At 37.8% G+C, this 22,451-nt stretch overlaps 1 protein-coding gene across 1 annotated transcript in view; it reads left to right on the top strand.

Annotated features, from left to right (window-relative positions):
• The window catches only part of ascc3 (activating signal cointegrator 1 complex subunit 3), a 155,605-nt gene that overhangs the window by 67,357 nt on the left and 65,797 nt on the right, over positions 1 to 22,451 (top strand). Inside the window, exons 11-14 of the mRNA XM_059339001.1 lie at positions 7,634 to 7,798; positions 15,975 to 16,151; positions 17,340 to 17,411; positions 20,393 to 20,527. Of these exons, the coding sequence (XP_059194984.1) occupies positions 7,634 to 7,798; positions 15,975 to 16,151; positions 17,340 to 17,411; positions 20,393 to 20,527 (549 nt within the window). The remainder of the gene's footprint in view (positions 1 to 7,633; positions 7,799 to 15,974; positions 16,152 to 17,339; positions 17,412 to 20,392; positions 20,528 to 22,451) is intronic.

Raw genomic sequence — 22,451 nt, forward strand, 5'->3', positions numbered from 1 at the left:
AGAGATTGCACAGCTTAGAGTTAAAGTTTATAAGCCCTGTGGGACTTATGAATAGAGAAAAGGAAAGGTTTGGGTCTGGTCTGTGTAGGGAGTGGTGGTGGCAGGAGGTGGGGTTTATTTCTATGAAAAGAGGCCAATTCCAGCTTATCTGAAGGTGTATTAAAGTTGCATTTATATCAGGTCATGCGAAAAGATTTCACAAAGAGAATGATTAGTCAGATTCACTGCAGCTCTGCAGAACTCTCTCTCTCACTTTCTCTCTCATCCCTCCATTTGACTGTGTTACTGTCAGTACATTTACACAAAGTGGTTGAGTGAAAAGGGCTGTCCACATTTAACAGGCCGGAGTGATGCCACGCACTGTAACCTTGGTTGTCTTCTGTCTCCTCAAAGTCCTCGCTGCTTCTTTCATCATGCCCTTTTGATGTGCATGGTAAAGTGGCCGTTCTGGCATGACTTCAACCACTTGCAAAGTGTATGAAGAAGGGAAGGCAGTCTTGAATCATCAAAACACATAGAATGTCTATTGAGTGCCCTTTATCAGGGTCAACAACGTTTAAGCAGTCACTTTTGCACAGTGATTAAAAGCAACCTTCACATGTTATTCACATACAAGGCATTTTACAGGCAGTTTCTTTCTTATTTGTCTGGCTCTGGCACAGGAAAGTAACACCCCATTCTTAATCCCACCTACAAAGCTCTGATTGGCTCAGTTGTTTTGTTAAACGAGGAAACAATAAGCAGAACGCCAATTCCCTTTGAATCACATAAAATCAGAAATGTGGGCAGTGATTCAGAGACCTGGAACTAGGGTAGCACAAAGCTACAGGGATTGGTCAATTTCACAAACGTTCCTTTTTTCTTTTATTTATTTATTTTTTTACAGAAAAAATGTGAGTATTTGAAGAAAAAAAAAAGAAATTATGAAAATCTGTTTAGTCATGCACATCCATGTATTTTATTTGTCCCACTCTTTGTAATGCCAGACCTCATCCTCTGAATAAAAGAGCAGTTATCATTATTAGTTGATGTTTTCTCATATTGCGGTAATCATTCTCAGGGGGACATACACATACAGGTTTTCATTCCAAGTTTTGCCTTGACAAGCCGATAGTTGTTCACATATCGCAATGTAGTAAATGGCTTTCACTAACATCCTCACTCCATCGTCCTCCCACCTACCTCTTCCTCCCACATCATCCTCTCTTCATGGCTGCGATAGTTACCATGGAAACAGAAAGGGTTTGGAGGGATGGTGCCATGTGGATGCCAGTATGAGGGTGGGTGGCACTGGGACTTCTAGGCCCTTTTCCTTCTCCGTCCAGAGAGGAAATATCAGTTAATGACATCCAAGAAGGAGCTGTCTCACAGCCAGACAGTTTCTTGTATGGCTGGAATGAGAGGAGTGTGTTTGTCATGTTTCTTGGAAGTCAAGTTACATGCGGAGAATTTGAAATAGCTGGTGATGTGATTCAGCCTATTTTGCCCTCATGATACTGGGTTTAAAAGAAAGACCACTGGAGAACAGTAAGTGTGAAGGCAAAACACATTAAAAGCAACTCAAAACACTTATTACAAGTAGGCCTGTATCGATAACACATTTTTTTAGGACAACATATTTTCCCAGAATCTATCACAATTAACGATAGGACTGTTGTATCAATGTCGTTTTAGTTTTATAACCATATTAGAGCATAATAAGTTCATCCTTTTCCACAGCAATTCATTTTTAAATCTCAGAATATTAAACATTGGAATTGAAATGTGGAAAAGAAATATTAAAATATCCTAGATAAATAAAACATAAATAAATAAACTACAACCAAAACAAATAAAATAGACTTTCAGGCTCTGTTAACAAAACATTGCACTGAGATCAACTGTATGTATTATATTATTTTAGTGTTGAAATAACATATAAACAGCTGGAATTGCTGTTTGTGAATATAGTTTATTTCAGCAATTCATACTGCCTGTCAAACATTTGCAGAATTACTTTAAACACAACATAAAAAAGCACAAAAGTTACACATGTAAACGACAATATATTGAGTCCAGAAAAAAACTATCGTGTCCATTTTTATATATTAAACGATAAGTCGATATAGTAATTATCGTGACAGGCCTAATTACAAGTTGTTAGTGAAATGACAGCCTGGCACTTACTGTAAAGATCCAGGATTCTTTTTTGTTTTCAGTTGACCACTTGTGGACAGACACACATCAACAAGAGTAATTAGTGGATGAATGCAAAAAGTTGGCCTGTGTTGTGCAAGGCTGCACACATCCGTGCTGACCCTAGGACTGAGCAAAAAACCCATTACTCCCACGGCACTCATTAAATTAACACACAAATTGTTCAATGTGAAGGAAAATGTTGCCATCCACGGGCATGTTTTATAGAGAGATATATGAATGAGTCTTAACACCAAAAGATCACTTTCAATGCCCCTGACTGTAATAGACACAATAACTTATAACTTCAATCCTTGCTGTTACAGTTACTTTACATTAATGTGCACAAATGATCTAAATTGACAACACAAATTGCTAATTTATGCACTCCAGTTCAGTAATCCGACAGCAGGAATTACTACTTCTCGAGCAGAAATTTAGAGCACAAATTAATGATGAGTAATTAAATAAGTTATTATTTAGAAAGCGTGGGTTTCTAATTTGTAAGCACAAATGTAAGAAAAAAAGCAATGCACATCTTCTGAGCTTTTTACAAATACCAGTGGTGGAAGAAGTATTCACATTTCTTACTCAAGTGAAAAGTACTAATACCACACTGTGAAATTACTCCACTACAAGTAAAAGTCCTGCATTCAAAACTTACTGAAGTTAGAAAGTACAAAGTTATCAGCATCAAAATGTATTTAAAGTACCAAAAGTAAAAGTACTCATTATGCAGAATGGACCCACTCAGATTGTTATATTTATTCCAAATATGTTATTAGATTATTTGTATTGATGCATTTATGTTAGTGCTTTAATTTTTGCAAAGGTAGTGCTCACTTTAACCACCATATACTGTTATGAGGTTTAATTTAAAAAAAAATGTCTAATCACTTTTAATTGATCAAGTTTTTTTTATATCTCAACTTGAAAAGCAACTAAAGCTGTCAGCTAAATGTAGTGGAGTAAAAGGTACAATATTTTCCTCTAAGTGTAGTGGAGTGGAAGTATAAAGTTACATGAAATAGAAATACTCAAGTAAAGTACAAACCACAAAATTGTCCTTAAGTACAGTAATTGAGTAAATGTACTTCGTCACTTCCCGTCACAGTAAATTAATTTAGTCTGCTAATATCTCAGTTAAAGTAAGCTGTTCTGCGTGCGTGAAAAACAGCACACCGTGTATGCTTATTGGACAAAAGACCAACCAGTGACTGGACTAAGTGTAATAAGGAAGGCTAAGAGGAAGCTTCTACCAAAACTGGAATTTATTAAATGTGCTTATACCCATCTGTGAGTAATCTGCCTTGTCTAACTAATCATATTGTCACAGGCCCTCCTGTTAATGTTCCAGGAAATGTCACTGGTGTCTCCCATATGTTGAACATGTCACAGCCAAATTATTCACAATGGCAAAAAAAAAAGACATTCATCTACATACCTGCCAGACAGTGGCAGTAATGTAAAAAAAATCACAAATACTAGCAAATAGCAATACATCATCTATGAAAAGTTCCTGCCTGAGGCCAGTGTTACGTTCAGGAATCCAGTGGTTTAGGAGCCTGTATACTTTATCCGTTAATACATCAATTATATGTGCAGATCAGTGAATAATGAATACAACAAATGCCACATTTTATTATCCATTCATTTTTACGTAATAGAGAATTCATATAGAAATTCAAATAATAAAAGAATAACAAACGAATCAACTGGCATTATTTTTGTGTTACAATGAAGAAATTGTTTTACTCTTTGAATTTGTCTGTGGTTAAATTTTCATTGCTCAGGCTGAATCAAACATATTTGCACTTGCAGGTTCACACTATTTCTATCTAATGTGAAGTCCAAACCGCCTGATGTCCAAATTTACAAGTTATACCTCAAATCCAATTTCTGCAGCCACACGGCCCTTTGTGGAATAGTTTAGACATGCCTGGTTTAGAGTTTTAAACTGAAACTACAGAGCAGCCAGAGCCAGAATATGCTGCAGAAAAACGTTGCAGAAGCAGAATTGAGCATGTTAGCCCCAAAGTAGAGATGGGCTAGTCTGGCTATGTAAACATCAGTCATGTTCATGCTCGATGCTTCCTTGAATATCTGTCGCTCTACATACATCATCTGGTATAATTGATACGATTGGCTAAGAGCTACGTACAGACGCTTATGATAGACATTTGTAGCGCCCAATAAACGGCTCTGGACAATCGTAAACCACACCTCCTCAACGGAGAAATGAATGGCTGGTAACCAGACTATATCTCATTTGTGATATAGTCTGATGTTAGCCAGGCTAGGTCATGATCTTTGTATTCTATGAAAAATCTATTTATAGCAACAACTCCAGTCCGAAGTCCTATCATTGCACATTTTATCCCCCTGTAGCTCAGTGCTATCACAAACTGTACAACATGACAGTGAGCACATCAGATACATCACAATATATGAATAATCAATAAACCCTCCTTTTCAAATACAGAATTACAGAGGCTGAAGCTTGTAGGCGTGTAGAGCGCGTCATTTACATACTCAGCTCTGACTTGACAGTTGTTTTTTCCTGTTGCACTGGACTGTTGCTAGATTTAGTAGTTAAATTATTTCTAAAGTGATTTGTTTCCATACAACTCTTTTTTTATAACTAAAGTCTGAGCTCATTGAGGAATCAAGAACCTTATGACTGCAAACATCAGCTGTTCTCCATTTTGTTTGAGTACAGAGTTGAAAACTGATATGGGTCCCTTACACTTTGGAACCCCTGCGGTTGTGATTAGTTGCCTCTGTTAAAGAACCTTTCTCATCTTTACCATGTCACACCACTCAGTGATACATTTCAAAGTTGACGGGTTCAGGAACAATTTGCCTTTCAGGGTTTGATTACATTTTGATTGAATAATCTAGAAGATACACAACTCCTTTTTTTATTTAGTCTTAGTTGGTTAATTGTTTTTGCATCAGTTCCAGATCTTTACACCATGAATGAAATCTTAAACCGCCCATTTGCAGCTGCAATAACACATTGTATTACTGTCAATTTGACCGAATAAGACGCATCAATGTGATAAATGATCCGTCTCAAGCATTGGGCTCAAAAGTAGGAAATCAATCCAAAAACATTTATGAAACTTACTGATTTCAAAAGAACTCTTTATTTCCCTTTTTATTTCAACCCATCCAGGTTTCTGTTGTGCATTGCGCTCTTTAGTTTAGCCATGAACTGATGAAAAGAGAAGTTCTTACAGATACCAAGCTTATAAAGCCATTTTGTGATTAAATTGTCACCTTTGAGAAACATTAACATGTTCTATGAAATACTAAGAATCAGTGGATATAGATGATTGATTTCAGAACCTCTGTGATGGGCTAAATAACACTATTCAGCCAAACAATAGCATGTTTTCTCTGCACCTCCTTTTGTGTATTTGTGAGGCAATTAAGAAAGCACTTTGGCCTGTGCTCCATTTGCCAGAGCTTCTATTTAGATTAACCAGTAGCTCCAATTAGGAGCAGGCGCTTCCTTTTCTGTGCGCACGCCAGCCTCTAATGGCTGGATAGATTGATTTAAATGCAAACTAGAGAGGATTTAATGAACTGCTTTTACAGAAGGGGTTTAATAGGAATTTGCACACCCACGGACAGGTTGCCAAACAGTTCACACACCATTAATTATGTATTGTAGTGTTTTTCTTGAAAAGAGAGTATAAAATTGCACTTTATTAAATACTTAAAGACGTTGCCTGTTGACATTTAATACAGGTGAAATGTGTTCATACTGTTGTATGTTATTAGTGTAAGAGATGCCAAAATAAAAGTAGATCAGTAGAAAGTATGAAGACTGTTGACCACAAAATCAAATATGACATTCTTATCCACTTCACTAGATCCTGTGGATCATAGACATTGACATATATCTAGTAAACACTAATTTAACCTAGCACCCACAATGTGAGTAATGTTATATGCCTGTTATTATGGCGTTATGATTTAGGGGCCTCTGTCTGCATTGTAATGAGCGGAGCTATGGGCAATTGGGCATCGATGAGCCATGAATCTGACAGCATTCTTGGAGGGATTTTGGTTGTGTTGCTCTGGGTCTTACAGTGTGTGTCATTCAGTTTAGTGAGCCGGAAATTGTGGAGAAAACATATCTCAGCAATGCTCAATACTAATACTAATATTTTGATGAAAATAATTGTAGGAGTGTTTACTTAAACTTCAGGTAACATACCACAAAGAGTAGTTTAGTAGTGCTGCAAAACCTTTAAAGGGTCTTCAGGGAATGTAATAATATACTTCCATAAAGTTAGAACACTCACAAGAGACAGATTGTTATAAAGTGGTCAAAATCTGATCCACTGATGTCAAGATATCCTACAGTACCTATTGGTTTAAAGGATAGGGTCACTTTTTAAAAAAAGTCTTTCTTAAACCAATACCCACACACCTATGTACATTAAAAGTGTTATTAGGGCTTACATGGGAGGGGAGTGGGGGAGTGACTGGGGGTACAGCGGTGAAGGTATTACTTGGGATTTTTTTACCCTATAGAGAAGCCTGTCACAAATCTTCTTGTCCCTATATTTGTTTGATATAGAAATTGAACCCTTAGCAATCGCCATCCAATCCCACAGGAACGGAGCTACTCACAAACTATCGCTGTATGCAGATGACCTACTTCTCTATGCATTAAATAGTCTAACCCACTAAATCTCTTTGGAAAGCTCACAGGCTACAAATTAAATATGTCAAAAAGGCAACTGTGTCCTATAAACAAGATAGCTAAGCAAATAATTAATAACCAATTGCCCTTTAAAGTTGAACAGGAATGCTTCACATACGTAGGTATCTGTGTTGTAAGTTTATTCAAAGCACATTTTAAGTATGATTTAAGGCACTTTTGGAGAGTGCAAAGAGGGACCTGGAGTGCTGGTCAAACCTCCCCTGCTCTCTTGCTGGGTGCATTCATTATTTTAAAACAACAGTACTGGCCAGGTTGTCATACATATTTTTGATCATCAACAAGAGGGCATGTCAATGTAAAAGATGAAAATAGATCAAGTATGTTGTACATAGGGGCGGCTGTGGCTCAGTTGGTAGAGCGATCATATACTGATCGGAAGGTTGGTGGTTCGATCCCTGACCATGGCAGCCTACATGTCGTAATAGTATCCTTGGGCAAGATCCTGACACTGAACAAATTGCTCCCAATGCTGCGTTCATCGGTGTGTGAATGAATTCTCAATGGTGGCAGGTGATAGCGGCACCAGTATGAATGTATGTGTGAATGGGTGAATGAGCGTAGTGTGTAGTGTAAAGCGCTTTGGATAAAAGCGCCATATAAATGCAAACCAATTGCTATTTGTACATGGATCATGCAAAATACTTTTTTTAGTTATGCTGAGGGCATTTCATTTCTTTTGAAGGAATACATTGCAAATGCTTGTCATGTTGTTTCCAGATGTTGGTGACGACTCCAGAGAAGTGGGATGTTGTTACCAGGAAGAGTGTTGGAGATGTGGCTCTCTCCCAGATTGTGCGTCTCCTAATCTTGGATGAAGTTCACCTTCTCCATGAAGACCGAGGACCAGTATTGGAGAGCCTGGTGGCCAGGACCATCAGACAGGTTAGTCCTTTTCCCTCTTAGTTCCCCCTGTCCTCTCTTGAAATGTTTCAAATCATTGTTAAGAGTTGTTTTTTAAGATAGCCATTAGTACAGATTTTTTAACACATTTATAAAAACATACATTATTTAGAGGATAAAGTGTATAAACATAAGTCATACGTCAGTCTGTGGGTTTGACTCTCATTGTGGAGAAATAAAAAGACTTAAGTGAGATGAATACACTGAGAATTTTTTTTTCTTGTTTTGACAAAATTTAATTTTGTGGACACAAAATGCAGTTAAACAGTTAAATCTCAATATATTGTATCACAATATTCACCATAATGCAAAATGGTTAAAATCGCAATAATATCATATCGTGACTCAAGTATCGGGATAAAATTGTATCGTGGGCCTCTTGGGATTCACAAGATATACTGTCTATATACTCCAAATGCAGTGTATAGAAACCATTACATTTCTTTTTGCATTTTTAATGTTAATTCAAATGTATTAAATATGTATTATTATACCATAACCTTCTGTCCATCTTGGGAGAACAAACAAGGGGTTCAGGAGAAGAAGGACGGACTGCGTTTTTACCTCTAGGTTTTTCTACTCATTGCTTTAGTGCCTTTGTCAGTTCTACTTGGATCTGACAATGACATTATGTCAAATTGCACAAAAAATCCCCACAAACTTTGCAAACTAGGACTCGTCATATTGTGCCTCCATAGCAACATTATACTTCCTGTTTTCCAACACGTGTATGACTATTCTCAAAATAGAAGTAAGACAAAGAGTGATAATACTCTGGTCAGACTAAAGTCTTGTTATAAAGAGTACAAAACAAACTTAGTACTACAAATTGTATCAGATCTTGGGCAGTATTGAGGCTAAAAGTGTATCTCTACTTGGACTTATGTACCAAAAATGTTTCAAGCAAGCTAGAAGACGGAGAGAAAGAGGCTAAGAGACAGCCCTGTAGTTTTCATAATCATCTCCATTTGCATTAACTGTACCCATATTATCCACAAAAACTCCCCATAGCTGTCTGTTAAACGCTCAGCTGAAGGCTAGAAAGTGAGACTCAAAGGGAGAGAAGAAACAAGGGAGTCAGAGCTGAGGCAGAGACACGGTATGTGTAGGAGATACAGTGAGTTTAAAAAAACAGAGGAGAGTGAGCAATTAGTTAAACTATGGAGTTATATGTTTAGGTATATGCATCTTGCTGATTCAAATGTTATGCAATGGTTATATTTGTTCTGACGATCGTATGTGTTAGATTTAAGTGTGTGTCAAATCACAATAACACCATAACACAAATCCATATTAACATGTTGATAATACCTTTGTACAGTACTGAATTGAATTATTGTAGTTCTTATTGGATAACTGAATTTTTTTATAGGGTCTTGAAAAATTCTCTCTGCCGAAATGTGTTGTTCAAATAAAGAGCAGATCTGCCTGTAAGTCAGTAAATATTTGTTGTTGTTTTCTTCATATGTGAGCACCCAGTTCGCCAGTAAAGTAAAAACAGCAAACTCTTCCAAATGACATATCATAGAGCCATGGGCCCTGCCCCCTTGGCACCATGCTGCTGCAGTAACAAATAATCAGTGCACTGTCTGTGAAGCTGATTTCCCCTGATAATGACTGACAGGTGTCTGTGCACGAGTCAGCCAGGACTTTTAGAGTGATTACGTGAATTTTGACGGGCAAATAAAGAGAATAAGCCTTAGTGTCACAAATCCCCTTCTGATGAGCTGCTGTCATGTGTCAGCGTATGGAAGGAAATTAATAAATGGAGAAGACCTAAGAGATGTAAAGGGATATTTTTAGAATGCACAGACCACCAGTGGCCCATCCAGGCATCATGCTCTGTGAATTGCATTGTGACTCTACTCATTTTGTGTGTCCTTGGTACTGAGTGATACAGCGGCTAGTGCGTGCCAAGGTCAGATTCGTTTCCATTGTCACTTCCAGTCTGAGATCAAGCCTCGGGGGGCTATGTCAGGACCAGTTTGCAAGTGCAAATGGCCCACCTATTACCCATGGACCAAGCAGGCTGACTAGACGTGCAGTCATCGCTGCTTATAACGGAAAAATGAAAAATCGACACAAACCAACAGTATTGGTCAAATGAGGTAATTCAGGCTCTATCTGAGCAAAGGATAGACAAATCAGCAGTTGTAATGTAGATGTATAAACTGCATTGCAGGCGTAAACTGCAGATGAGCATTATCTGGAAACATCATGTTAAGTCACCAGGGGATGTGTGCATTGTGTGTCTCTGTAGGATAAAGGCTCAAATTCTGTACATGCAAAAATATACACATCTTCACCACTCATAATAATACATCCAACTGACCTGCAAGTCATCCACTGTAATAAAATCTCAATATCATCATCATCATCAACATCATCTTCTTCATTGCAGGAAGGTAATAAATTAGGATTTCACAGTTATATAACTATATATAATATTATAGTTATAGGATAAAATGAAAAGAACTAAAACGGGAAATTAAATGATAAAATAATGGTAAATAGCAGGTGATCATTAAAGGAAAGATAAGAGTGGAGAAGAAATTGATTTTAAAAGTATGAATGATCTCTGTGATCGGCATATTATAGATAGTTGGTAGACGGACCAACTAATGTGCTCATCATTATGAGAAATGTTTGAAATATATGGTTAATGGTTGTATGCTAAAGGACTCAGACCAGAGTGAGGAAGGCAGAGTGAAACAGAGGGATGAGTTGCTGTGCTGTGCAGTGACGGAGACCTCTTGGAGGGGTTAACCGCAAGGTAATTGAAAACGGGTCCGTACATGTGACCGCTGTTTACTCGGTTCACAGCCCATTTATCTGAAGGTTTAGCTGATATTACTGAAGGGCTGAGTGAGCACTTTGTACACCTTAACACCTTTAGAGGTTGTGCTGCAGTGCCCAAGTTTGAAGCCTCTTGACTGTCTGTCTGTTTGCCAGCAGACTGCACATGCTGTCAGTGCTTAGAACACAGCTGTAGAGCTGTATTTAACCACTAGCATGCCAATAAATGCCATAAAAGCCCAGGCCTCAGAGCCAGTGTAGTTCCTAGTACAGGTACATCTCAAAAAATTAGAATATCATGAAAAAGTTCAATATTTTTTTTTTTCAGAAAGTGAAACTTGTATAATATATATATATATTACACATAGAGTGAAATATTTCAAGCCTGTATTTCTTGTAATTTTGGTGATTATGGCTTATAGATAATGAAAACACAGAAATCACAAAAATGTCCATTATCCCCATGGAAAGTTTCTGATTTGGAATATTTCCAAAATTCCCCAGCTTAGCTTCTCATGGAAAGTTTCTGGAAATTTACCACACATCTTCCATCCCTTTGCAACAATAGGGGTGGAAAAAAATGTAATTAAAATATGTTTTTAAAGTTTGATTAATTTCATTCACTGTCAGTTTGTCTGTTTCACTGTTGACTGTTCAGTGTCTAACATCAGGAAGCCTTAATTTTACTTGCACATTGATAACAATGGAATGTGGTTTGTAAAAGCAGTCAGTAAAATGTTCCCTCTAGACATCAACAACAGCATACAGTATTATATATATATGTATGATTTTAGTTTTCTTTAAAGATTGCAAACCTTTTTCATCATGTTGTATGGAAATAATTTTAAAGCATTAAAGAAAACATTTAAAAGAAATTAATTAAGGTCAAATGCCCAACTGAAAATAATAAAGTGAGATAAGATGGGATTTCAAAAAATAGTGTGTAAAAATATAGGTTGTTGTAGTAGCAAAAAGTAATATGATTCAGCGCTGTTAGAGGTACAGATTAGAAACTACATTTTCTGGGGGAAACGTGTGTGGATCCTGAGATCAGAGAGTTATTGCTTGCAAAGTTGTAAACAGCAGCTAAAGGAGAGTGAACTGTGGGAAGAATTGAGTGAGTTTCAAGAGAGGGGACAAGAGAAAGAGAAAATAGAGGGCAGATAGTAAAGAAACAAAGAACAATAGAGAGAATAGGATAAGGTTAAATGGGAGTAAGATTGTTTAGAGTACCAGTTACAATTGTAAATATGTCTTAGACAAAGAAAAATAATGGGATTGGTAAATACATTGAATTATTTTGGCATTAATGTGGTAGTTCCAACTTGGGCTGTTAGGGAAAACATCTTTATTTTTATTGCACTACTTTTAAACAAACAATAGAAACAGTTTTTAATGTGTGCACAGAGTGTCCGGTGCTTGTTGTAAACAAATAGAGATCGCTAAGTGAAGACCTCCTGCAGCAGCAGCACATACACACTGTACTGCTACAGAGCTAACTGTAATTTGCAGACTGGACGCTAAGGGGTTAACATCCCCTCCGGCTCTGCAGCTGGGAAAGACTGCTACAGGAGGATTGTGCCGCTTCAAGTCTCCAATAACACCAGAAAAAGTCGCTGGATTTGTGGCAAGTCACTTTCTTGAAAAATAGTCGCTAAGGGGGTCTGAAAAGATGCTAAATATAGCAACAAAGTTGCCAAGTTAATAATAATAATAATTATACATTTTATTTGAAATGCACTTTACATTACAGGAAATCTCAAAGTGCTAAGTTGGCAACATTGCTTCGCCGGCTTTTACAAATGGTGCGTGTTGTTGTGGCGTCGAATACTACGTCACATCCTGCTTAGCGTTCTATCCAATCAGCAACCAGGCTTTTTTCAGGGGAGAAAAACGGCCCTGCCCCCTGGTGGTTGGTGTAGAAAGTGCTTGATTAGATATACAGGAGAGCCGCATCTTAAAATGGAAATATCGCCGACGATCAGCTTTATTTAATCGTGACGGCCAAAATCGTGATCACGATTAAAATTCGATTAATTGTGCAGCCCTAGCTCCAACCCTGCAGGTTGAGACAACTTCAAGGCATCTGATGTTGAACATCTTGCTTTGGGAATGATGTAGTTGGTGGACAGATAAATATAGAATAGCATTTGGCTTATTCTCAGTGACAGTAATGAGTACTGGCAGCATTTTCTTCATGTTAGCTGAGACTGTAAAAGCAGGTCACTAAATTGCTCTTTTAAGAATAACAAGCTTGTACAAGGAAGAGATAAGTAATAGAGAATATTTTAGCCTGATCCTAATGCTGTTTCTGTTGCAGAAGCTACAGAGGATTATGTCACTCTTCTTGAGTAGAACATGTAGGACTACTCTTTCTGCCACTAATTATATCCAAATGCGACTGGCACAGAGGCAGCATGTTTCTGTTTGTCTTTGTGTGAGAATTTGTAAACAGCTCATAGTCCACCCTCCAACCGAAGACGTTGGGTGCCAGCAGCACGCCTGGCAGGCCCTCCCCCACCTCCTTCATCTCTCTCTCCCATTATTGCCACACCCGACAGACTGCTATAATTGATTGTGCTGAAGGAATTACGGCGGCTGCTTCTGATGCGCTAGGTGCTTAAGTTCACGTCTTCAGACACATTAATATGGAAATCCCTGTAAACTAAATGATATTTGTCCCCCTTTTTATGCAAATGTTTTAGAACCAAGCCAGTTATCACTTTGATGTTTTACTTGGAAGGGCTTTGGTTTGGACTACATTTTCTTGGCCGGGTGTACTGCTACCAATTATGCACTGCATTCAAGATAAAGTCCCTCTAACCTTTATTACAAAGGCCTTTAATGTTGCTCTGTTGTGGGGCTTCTTCTTCGCGGTTTGGTATTTAAGAAGCATTTGTGCTCTACCTAAGCTTACAGAAGGATTGCCTTTTATAATTAGGTGTTTGACTATGATTTGTAATGCCCACAGAATGACCACAGTGTGTGGTTTTTATAGGGTTGTTGATTTCACTGATATGGTGATGTCATTTTTACAAACAAGGATGTTTGACTTGACCTTGTTTTGTTCTGGTCTGTCACATCCTATGTTTTTGTAGAGTCAGGAATCAGCAGTGAGTGTGTTGGTATCTAACCTGCTATAAAGGGTTCAAAGGTCCATCAGCCTACTGCTACTCTTTTTCTTTTGTTTGATGTAAGCATTTCTCTGTAGCTACATGAACTACACGGAAATCACAGACTGCCACAGAGTCTCATTTTAATATTGTGACGGATTAATGTAGTTTTATTCAGCACATTACTCATTCGTTTTTGGGGTAATTGTAAATTCAGCTGTTAATCACAATTGCCTTATGTTCCTATAAAATTTTATTTTATATTTTATGACGCAAACTTAACTGAAACATGGATTCTTCATCATTTGTACAGGAAGCACTCACAGTTGCATACAGTAAAAGGCAATGTAATAGAAAAAAAACAGACTCTGTAGGTGAACATGATGCACATCTGCAGTGTAGGGGTTCAGCAGTGGTGGTGTGAATGTGCAGTGCAGGCAGGGATTGGTTAGGTTTTATCTTGATGGGATGGTTTGACAGGTACTGCATCACAATAAAGGCCTTACCAATCTTCCCTGTCACATACAGCTGGAGGCTCACAGATAGCCCCCTAGTTTTCTCTTCTCTCCCCCACATTGATACTCAACACATTGAATCTTCTTGAGTTCTCTTATAGACCCCAAAACTCACTTCCTTCACTGTCTATATGTTTTCTGCGTTGCCAGGGTAATTATTATCAGTTCATTTTTGATTTCCAAGCATTATTATGGCAGCCTACATGTCAATAGTATCCTTGAGCAAGATACTGAACCCCAAATGGCTCCTGATGTGATGAAGTGAATGAATTCCCAATGGTGGCAAGTGGCACCAGTGTGCCCTGGTAGCCTCGGCCACCAGTATGAATGTGTGTGTGAACGAGTGAATGAGCGCAGTCTGTAGTGTAAAGCACTTTGGATGAAAGCACTATATAAGTGCACTCCATTTACCAGTTACCATTACCGAAACACAGACCAAAATGCCTCTTTATAGACCCACAATCAATCAGAAAAACAAAACGTGGCCCCCAACCAATCAGAGTCACAAAGCATGTGACGTAACGCTAATTGGTGAATGCAAGTTAGAGAGTTGCTTGGTCAGTTTTCAAGCCGAAAAACCATACAGCCCGGACACAGACTTTCTTGCATTAAAGCTAAGCAGAACACTAAAAATGTGATTCTGAAAACATTCGAGGAATTAAGTAATGCATTAAAAAAATCTTGATTAATATTTGACCAGTAGTGCGTAGTTTGACAGATTGATCTGAGTTTTGTGAGTCGCTCATACTATTAAACCCACCTTACATGAGATACATTTTTGTGATTTGCATGGCAGATTGGAAATCTGTCTGAATGGGAGAGGGATCACACACACACACACACACACACACACATCCCGTGACCTCTGACTTTAAGATATCTGAATGAAAATGACATGCTCATTTATGATAATTCCATGCAGTTTAAGGTAAATACCCAGGTACAAACTAAACAATGTTAATTGCATAAATCAATATCACTGGAAAGCTGAGTATCTTATGGATCCAATGATCTTATTCATGTGTGATGATGTTAGTCCTCATAGTAGCCATTTTATTGTAGTGAGAGCATTTTCTGAAACTTCACCTCCATGTGTAAAATGAGCTGCTGTGACCTCAAGATTAATCACTGTCTCATTAAACTTTACAACCACAAACTAGAACTACCGTTCAGAAGATGTATTAAGCGTGGATTTTTCTCTGGTGTTCCGTGAGATCTTGGTGTCTTAATATGTCTGGAGACATTTTTACCATGTGTAATATGTGTGAAAATCCCAACAAACAGATGCAGCAGAACTTTTAGTTTAGTTTTAAAATTTTTAGTTTTAAATAGAAAACACACATTTTTTTTAGATGTTTGTAGTCCGTTACAATACTCCTGTGATAAAGATTGATCAATTAAATCAAAGAATTTATGCACTAAGTCTACAATTTAAAAGATAAAGTCTTACAATTAGCATGGGCAATAGCGATTGTCTCTTCAGTCATGGAAAGTCGATTTTATTGTCGATTGGCACAACTCTAGTACACATGCATAAATCGGGAAATCATGGTGGTGTGTAATGAACAATGTCAATGCAAGTATGTACCATTTCTCAGTTAAGTCTGCTTAGAAAATCTATGCTCAGTTCTTTTCTTTCACAACTATTTACATTGAATATTGCAATTCCTTCTGCCTGATGAAAACGTTTGGAGTTGGTGTAAGTGTGTCACTGTGTTGTTGTCTGCTGGTTAGGTGGAATCCACCCAGAGCATGATCAGGATCCTGGGACTATCAGCCACACTGCCCAACTATCTGGATGTTGCTGCCTTCCTTCATGTCAACCCGTATATTGGCCTCTTTTACTTTGACAGTCGATTCAGACCAGTGCCCCTTGGACAGACCTTTGTTGGCATCAAATCAACTAATAAGGTAAACACACAAAAATGATGATGTGAGTGTATTTAAAATCCTAAAGGACCCTGCAAATGTACAGGTTGTTTACTTCTTCAAGGTAATACAAGCATATAATTAGGCCTGTCATGATAACACATTTTTAGGGACGATTTATATTTTCCCAGAAACTCACGATTAACTATAGTATTGTTGTATCAATGTTGTTTTAGTTTTATAACGATATTAGAGCATAATAAGTACATCCTTTTCCACAGCAATTATTTTTTTAACCTCGAGAATATTAAACATTGGAATTGAAATGTGGAAAACAAATATTAAAATATCCTAGATGAATAAAACAAATAAATAAACGACAACTAAAACAAATAAAATAGACTTTCAGGCTCTGTTAACAAAACATTACAATGAGATAATCATTATGTATTATTTTATTTTATTATTAAAATAACATATAAACAGCTGGAATGGCTGCTTGGGAATATATATTTTTTCAGCAATTAGTTCTGCCTGTCAAACTTTTGCAGAATTACTTTAAACACAGCACAAAAAGCACAAAAAGTCACGCATGTAAACAACAATATATTGAGTCCAGAAAAAACTATCATGTCCATTTTTGTATATTGAACAATAAGGCCATATAGTAATTATCGTGACAAGCCTACATATGATGAACTGACAAACTACATCTTAAATCATTGTATAAGCATTCTCAACAAGACAACATTTTGGTTTTAATTATCAATAGAAGAGCCTGACTGCTGCATCGGCATGGCCATGAATGCTGCTACACACTGTTATAACACAGAAGTTATTTATTTTAACACTCGGTACATACAGAATCTTGGTCACAATAACCAAAAATGACTTAAATAATATTCATTATCATTATTATTAAGGTCAAAATGACAGTAATGCAATATGCACTGTATAGTATAAAAGCATGGAAGAATGGGCACTTTAATGGCCACATTGGAATCTTTGTGGGACTGATAACATGAATATATTACAATAACATGAAGATATTACGCAAGGAAGCGGCTATGGAAGACCATGAACTTGTGTCGCTTTGGATAAAAGCGTCTGCTAAATGACTAAATGTAAATGTAAATGTGTGTAAAGGTGATCATTTGTTACATTAAAGTTCAAACGTTTCCTGTAACCAGTTAAGTTAAATTGTTTATTGTGATTTTGTGTCTCGCTCAGAGCCAGCAGATTCATGACATGGAGGAAGTTTGTTACAACAAAGTTTTGGAGCAGGTTAAAGCCGGTCATCAGGTAAGGGCTCTCCTGCATGTTTGAACCTTACAAAAAGAATGCAATGTAAAAGGGAGTCATTTTAGAATAATATTTACTACCTTCATATGTCACGTTTTTTTGTCGAGGTTTAGAGAGGGCTAAGGCTAGATAGGGCTGTCACAGCTGTGAAGTTTGAGTTTACATTTACCCTTATTTTCTTGTTGTCAATAAAGAATTTATGCGTCAAATGGGAAATTAGAAAACATATTTGTCAAATAATAATTTTATGAATATTACAGGACAGATCATCTGTTAGGTCAAATAGTATTTCACAAGCAATACTGAACTTGGTTTAACCATAGTGAAATAAGGAGCAAAAGACTGTGTAAAAAATCTCCAGCACAACTTTCCCCAGAGCTGTCAAATATCATGTAAATAATAATACATAATACTCAACTGCAACACTTGCCTTGAATGTGGACTCTAACGAATAAGCAAAACAATTGTTGTCAGCCAAAATAATGGTGATCAGGTAATCATATAATAATTGCAACAGCAAGTTCCAACATAATTCTTGGATGGAGTGAAATCTTCCTGCAAGCATCACAGTGGTACAAATGATGTTGATGATTTTCTTATTCAAGAGAAAATCATTTGAAGATAAAAAATAACCAATAAATGCAAATATAACAAAATCTTTGCTGTCGTTGCTGGACTGGAAACTTTCTCAAACCAAATAAAAAGCAGGATGAGCTCCTTCTGAAAGCATAAGCTCTTATGGAGTAGCACCTTGACTACCACACAGTTGATGTTGCTGCCTGAACAGAGTTTTTTTTCCCCATGTCATCTGTAACTCCATGAAATAATGGAGTTAGCTGATGCCCTTTGCTTGGTTACTACTAAAGGCAATTATCTGGGCACTCCTTTGCTTTTTTTTCTTTCTTATTAAAGCACAACTCATTTGAACATACTGTCGGAGTGAGTGAAGAAGTAGAAAATGCAATTGGCAGTCTGTGTTATTATCAGGCTGTTGTCATTTAAATCAGTTAATATTAAAACATTTTATATACACCTTGCCTGAAATTGTCCAACTGGACCGTGCAGCTTTGTTCTCTTTCTACACTAGTCCTGTGTTTGGGCATTTTTTGTAACATACAGACTCTATCTATAAGTCCAATAAATGAGAGCAGATTACCTTGACTGCAATCATACCCACTGAACAATTCCCCTTTCCCCCAAAATGATCTTATCTTTCTGATTCAATCTTCTAATTGAAACCTGCATCTCCCAAGCATGCTAGCTGCTGTGACCTTGCTTTGTTAACGAGGTGGTTTCACTTTCTTTTCTGCAGTGTCTTTTTGATTTAACTAGAACCGTCACTGTTAAAAAATTGGACAAGAACAGCTTATAATGACACACGGTAATACTAGTGTAGCATCACAATATAGTACATATTTAATACAGCTGTTTTCTTTGAACTGTTTTATGAATAGCAGTAAATATTTTTGTGAACCATTTGGAATGAACACCTGCTATCTAAAGTCTCTGAAGTCCTTATCTTTCCGAATGTTACCCTCCCCATCCTTCCACCCACCAACCACCACCCTCCACTCATTCTGCTTCCACTCGGCAGCCTCAGATGGCCTATTGGGAGGATGAGAGTTGTGAATTCAGACTTTACCGATTAGCTCCCATCTGCTACAGGAGTTGAACTCCCTATAGAGCAAGGTTTTTATCCTGTCTGCATCATTTTATTGCAAGCGTTCACACACACACACACACACACACACACACACACATTTTCCCTTTTCTCGTGCCCATTATCTCCCTCAGAGACACACTTAGTATGAGTCTTGCTGTAGCCCTTGAGAACTTGTAAATCAACTTAATTCTGCTGCGCCACTGACAACTCTTTTATATGCAACGGTTCAGTCCGGCTTGTAGGTTGAGGCTGCTGAGGCCACAGCTCAGCGGGGGAGGCCTCTTCTTCGCTCATTATTAAATTGTCAAGAAGTGGCTGTGACATATATTAATTTCATCTGGGAGGATCTGATGGATGAAATTTCCTTTATGATTTTCCTACCACCTCCTGGTGGGAAGCATGCTGCCAGAAAGAAGTTTAATAAGCTGAGAAGCCGGCAGTTACTGCCGACAACGCTTCCAAACAGCTCAGTGGTGCTGATAAAACACCTTTAATAAATAACATTTGCTGCAGTGGTCTCTTCGGACCCACTGCGATTGGAGCAGCTGGTTGCTGCAAGTGTGTGCAGTAATACAATATTGTTTGGTCTAATAATAGATCCCTATACTAAAAAGTTAATACAAATAAAATAAATAAAATAAAATACAATAAAAATACATAAAAAAAAACAGAACAGGAATGGAATTGAAGACTGTTCACTGTATGAACAGGAGGAATGATTGTGTTTCAATGTTCTTAAAATTGTGAACCAAGCAATGAAGCCATCCACCTACTCAGGGATGGATATATGAGAGCATAAACTGATGCACATAAAGACACATCACCAATTAAAGAAAAAAGCTGAATAAATGAGTGAAAAACAAATGCTGATGTTTTCATACAGATGACAGAGCTAACTCAGTGGTTTGATGTTTGATGTGAATCACTTGCAAGAATGCAGTTCATCCCTCCAGTAGAGCTCCACACCAGTTTATGACAAGGAACGTTGAAGCTGCTTTATAGGCTTGTCGTAGGACAACATCGTACTAGGACACTTTTTGTAGGGTTTTACCTTTATGTTGTCACCCACTGAATGTCTGTGGATGACTGAAAGAAGGTTTTTCTGGTCTTATAATCCTAGTGCGTGGTAGAGACAGTGGAGGTTTTTGATGCTCTACAGCTGTCTAACATTTTAGCCAGCGACTATTGAACAAGTTGACTTGAAATTTGAATTCTTCAGATTAGACAATTGCTGTACCAGCTGAACTTCTCTTTTGGATTATGCATTGTGTTGATCTTGGGAACTTCTTCATTTTTCTTTTATCTTTGTGTTCCTAAGGTGATGGTGTTTGTCCACGCTCGTAATGCCACAGTGAGGACGGCCATGGGGCTGATCGAGATGGCAAAGAACCACGGAGAAACATGCTTCTTTCAACCGGACCAGGGTCCAGACTATGGCCAGTGTGAGAAACAGGTAAAAGTGCTTTGTAGTAGGCTTGGACCACATACCTGTATGTATATATGATTAACATCAGCACCCATAGCGCTGTTAGAGTATCTGTTGAGGTATTTGGGGTTTGTCAGGTATTCATTTTAGCAAGAAGCTTAATTTCTGGGACAAATGTTATCAGGTTATAGTGTTTAATGCTGGTTGCTAAACTGTGATATTTTTCAAAACAAACAAGGTTTGCACAAACAACCAACACAGCTACAAAACCAGAGCCATCCGGTTGTTAAAGGCTCGGTCACACCGCTCCAGTGACATTTTGTAGTGTGATCTCCTTATTTTAATGGAGTCGCGCTTTCAATTAAATCTATGAAATTTACTCAACACAGTCATAACTTTCATGAAAACCGTGCTGAAGCTGTCATTATATTTGTTCAACCATACACTTTTACATAAGAAAGGTTACGAGATTGTAACCCTCTACTGGACTTCATGGGTAGCACACTCCTCAAATCACAAGCACACACTTGCTCACTGAAATTTGCATAAATGTAGCCAGCCAATCAGGACATGCATACTCAAATATGCTCCGAAGCCAAAGTATAAAGCATGTGTACTCTGCTGTCTGAAATCCTCCTCACTGGTAAGCAAGTATTGCGGGAGCAATAGGACCCCTAGTGGAGTTGGCTCTATTGTGTGGTTTTAAAAGTCCTCTCCGGTGTATGAGCTTAAACTGCTTTGATTTGGTGTGAATGTTATGAATCTTGTCGTAGATTCAGTCTTTGTCCCTTGTTTTTTTTGCTTGCTTGCTTCAGTGTTTTTTGTAGCGTGTCAAAGAGAAGTGTCAACCAGCGAAACAACCTATTTACACAGACTTTTTGTTTTTACATATAAAACCATATAAAGCCATTAAAAAAACATAAAGCCATATAAGAGCCTGGGACACAGAGGGACAAAGACAAAGTCATATATTTTTAGGTGTAAAATAAAAACTATGGAAATAATTTTCCATGTTCTTCTGGACTTTTCTGTTTCTGGGACTAACCTGCTCCACATTTTTGCACTGCTGCACATTTAGACAGAGAGCTGCACAGTATACGGATGTGATAACTAAAATGGCAAAGCCAAAGAGAACAGATATGATAACAGAAAAGACTGGAAACGCTGGATTTACTGTTTCACAGCTCATCATAACTGTCACTCCATGTAGCACAGTTTTGGTGCCATATTGCATGTGTGGGCAGGCATGAGAGCAGGACACTGGTTTTGCGTGTGTAATTAATCGTCTCTTTGCTGTGAGAGGACACAGAGGTGGAGCTACGTTCTCCCTTGGAGGATGGTCAGTCAGACTCCAGCTCCCATATTTAAATCTCCTGCAACAGAAGGCAGAGTGATAAATTTAGTAACCTTTTCCTTCAGTCCCTGGGGCTAAGCTAAGATTGATGCAGCTCTAATCTCTTCTCTATTTAAATGGGATATGTATACAAATCAGATCACTTTTCATGCTTTCTTAAACTGGAAATAGAGACAAGAGATTACGTTGGGGGACTAAAAATGGTACGTTGTGGCCTGGTTAGTCTTTTAAACAGTACTTCAAAAGCAATTCCTACAGTAAATGTACATGAATGGATCTCGTTGTATATGCACTAACTGTACATTAATTCACTCCTAGCTCTTTTGCCTGTGTCCCAACATAATGAGTATTATCCACTCCATTAGTCCGTCTTTGAGTGTTTGTCGGTGTGGCCTGCTCGAGCAAAGGAAGAGGCATCAGGCTGATTCCACTCTAAGCCCACACAGAGATAATGCACTGCTTATTTGCACTCTGGAAATTGCCCCACATTAATATTTATAGGTGTTTTTTAATCTTCAATATGCATATGCAGTGAAATAAAGCACCTCTAAGGTCAGTCATGTAATTCAGCGTTTATTTATCCAGCTTTGAAAGTCA

This window comes from Centropristis striata, chromosome 8 (assembly GCF_030273125.1).
Source record: "Centropristis striata isolate RG_2023a ecotype Rhode Island chromosome 8, C.striata_1.0, whole genome shotgun sequence".
NCBI lineage: Eukaryota > Metazoa > Chordata > Actinopteri > Perciformes > Serranidae > Centropristis > Centropristis striata.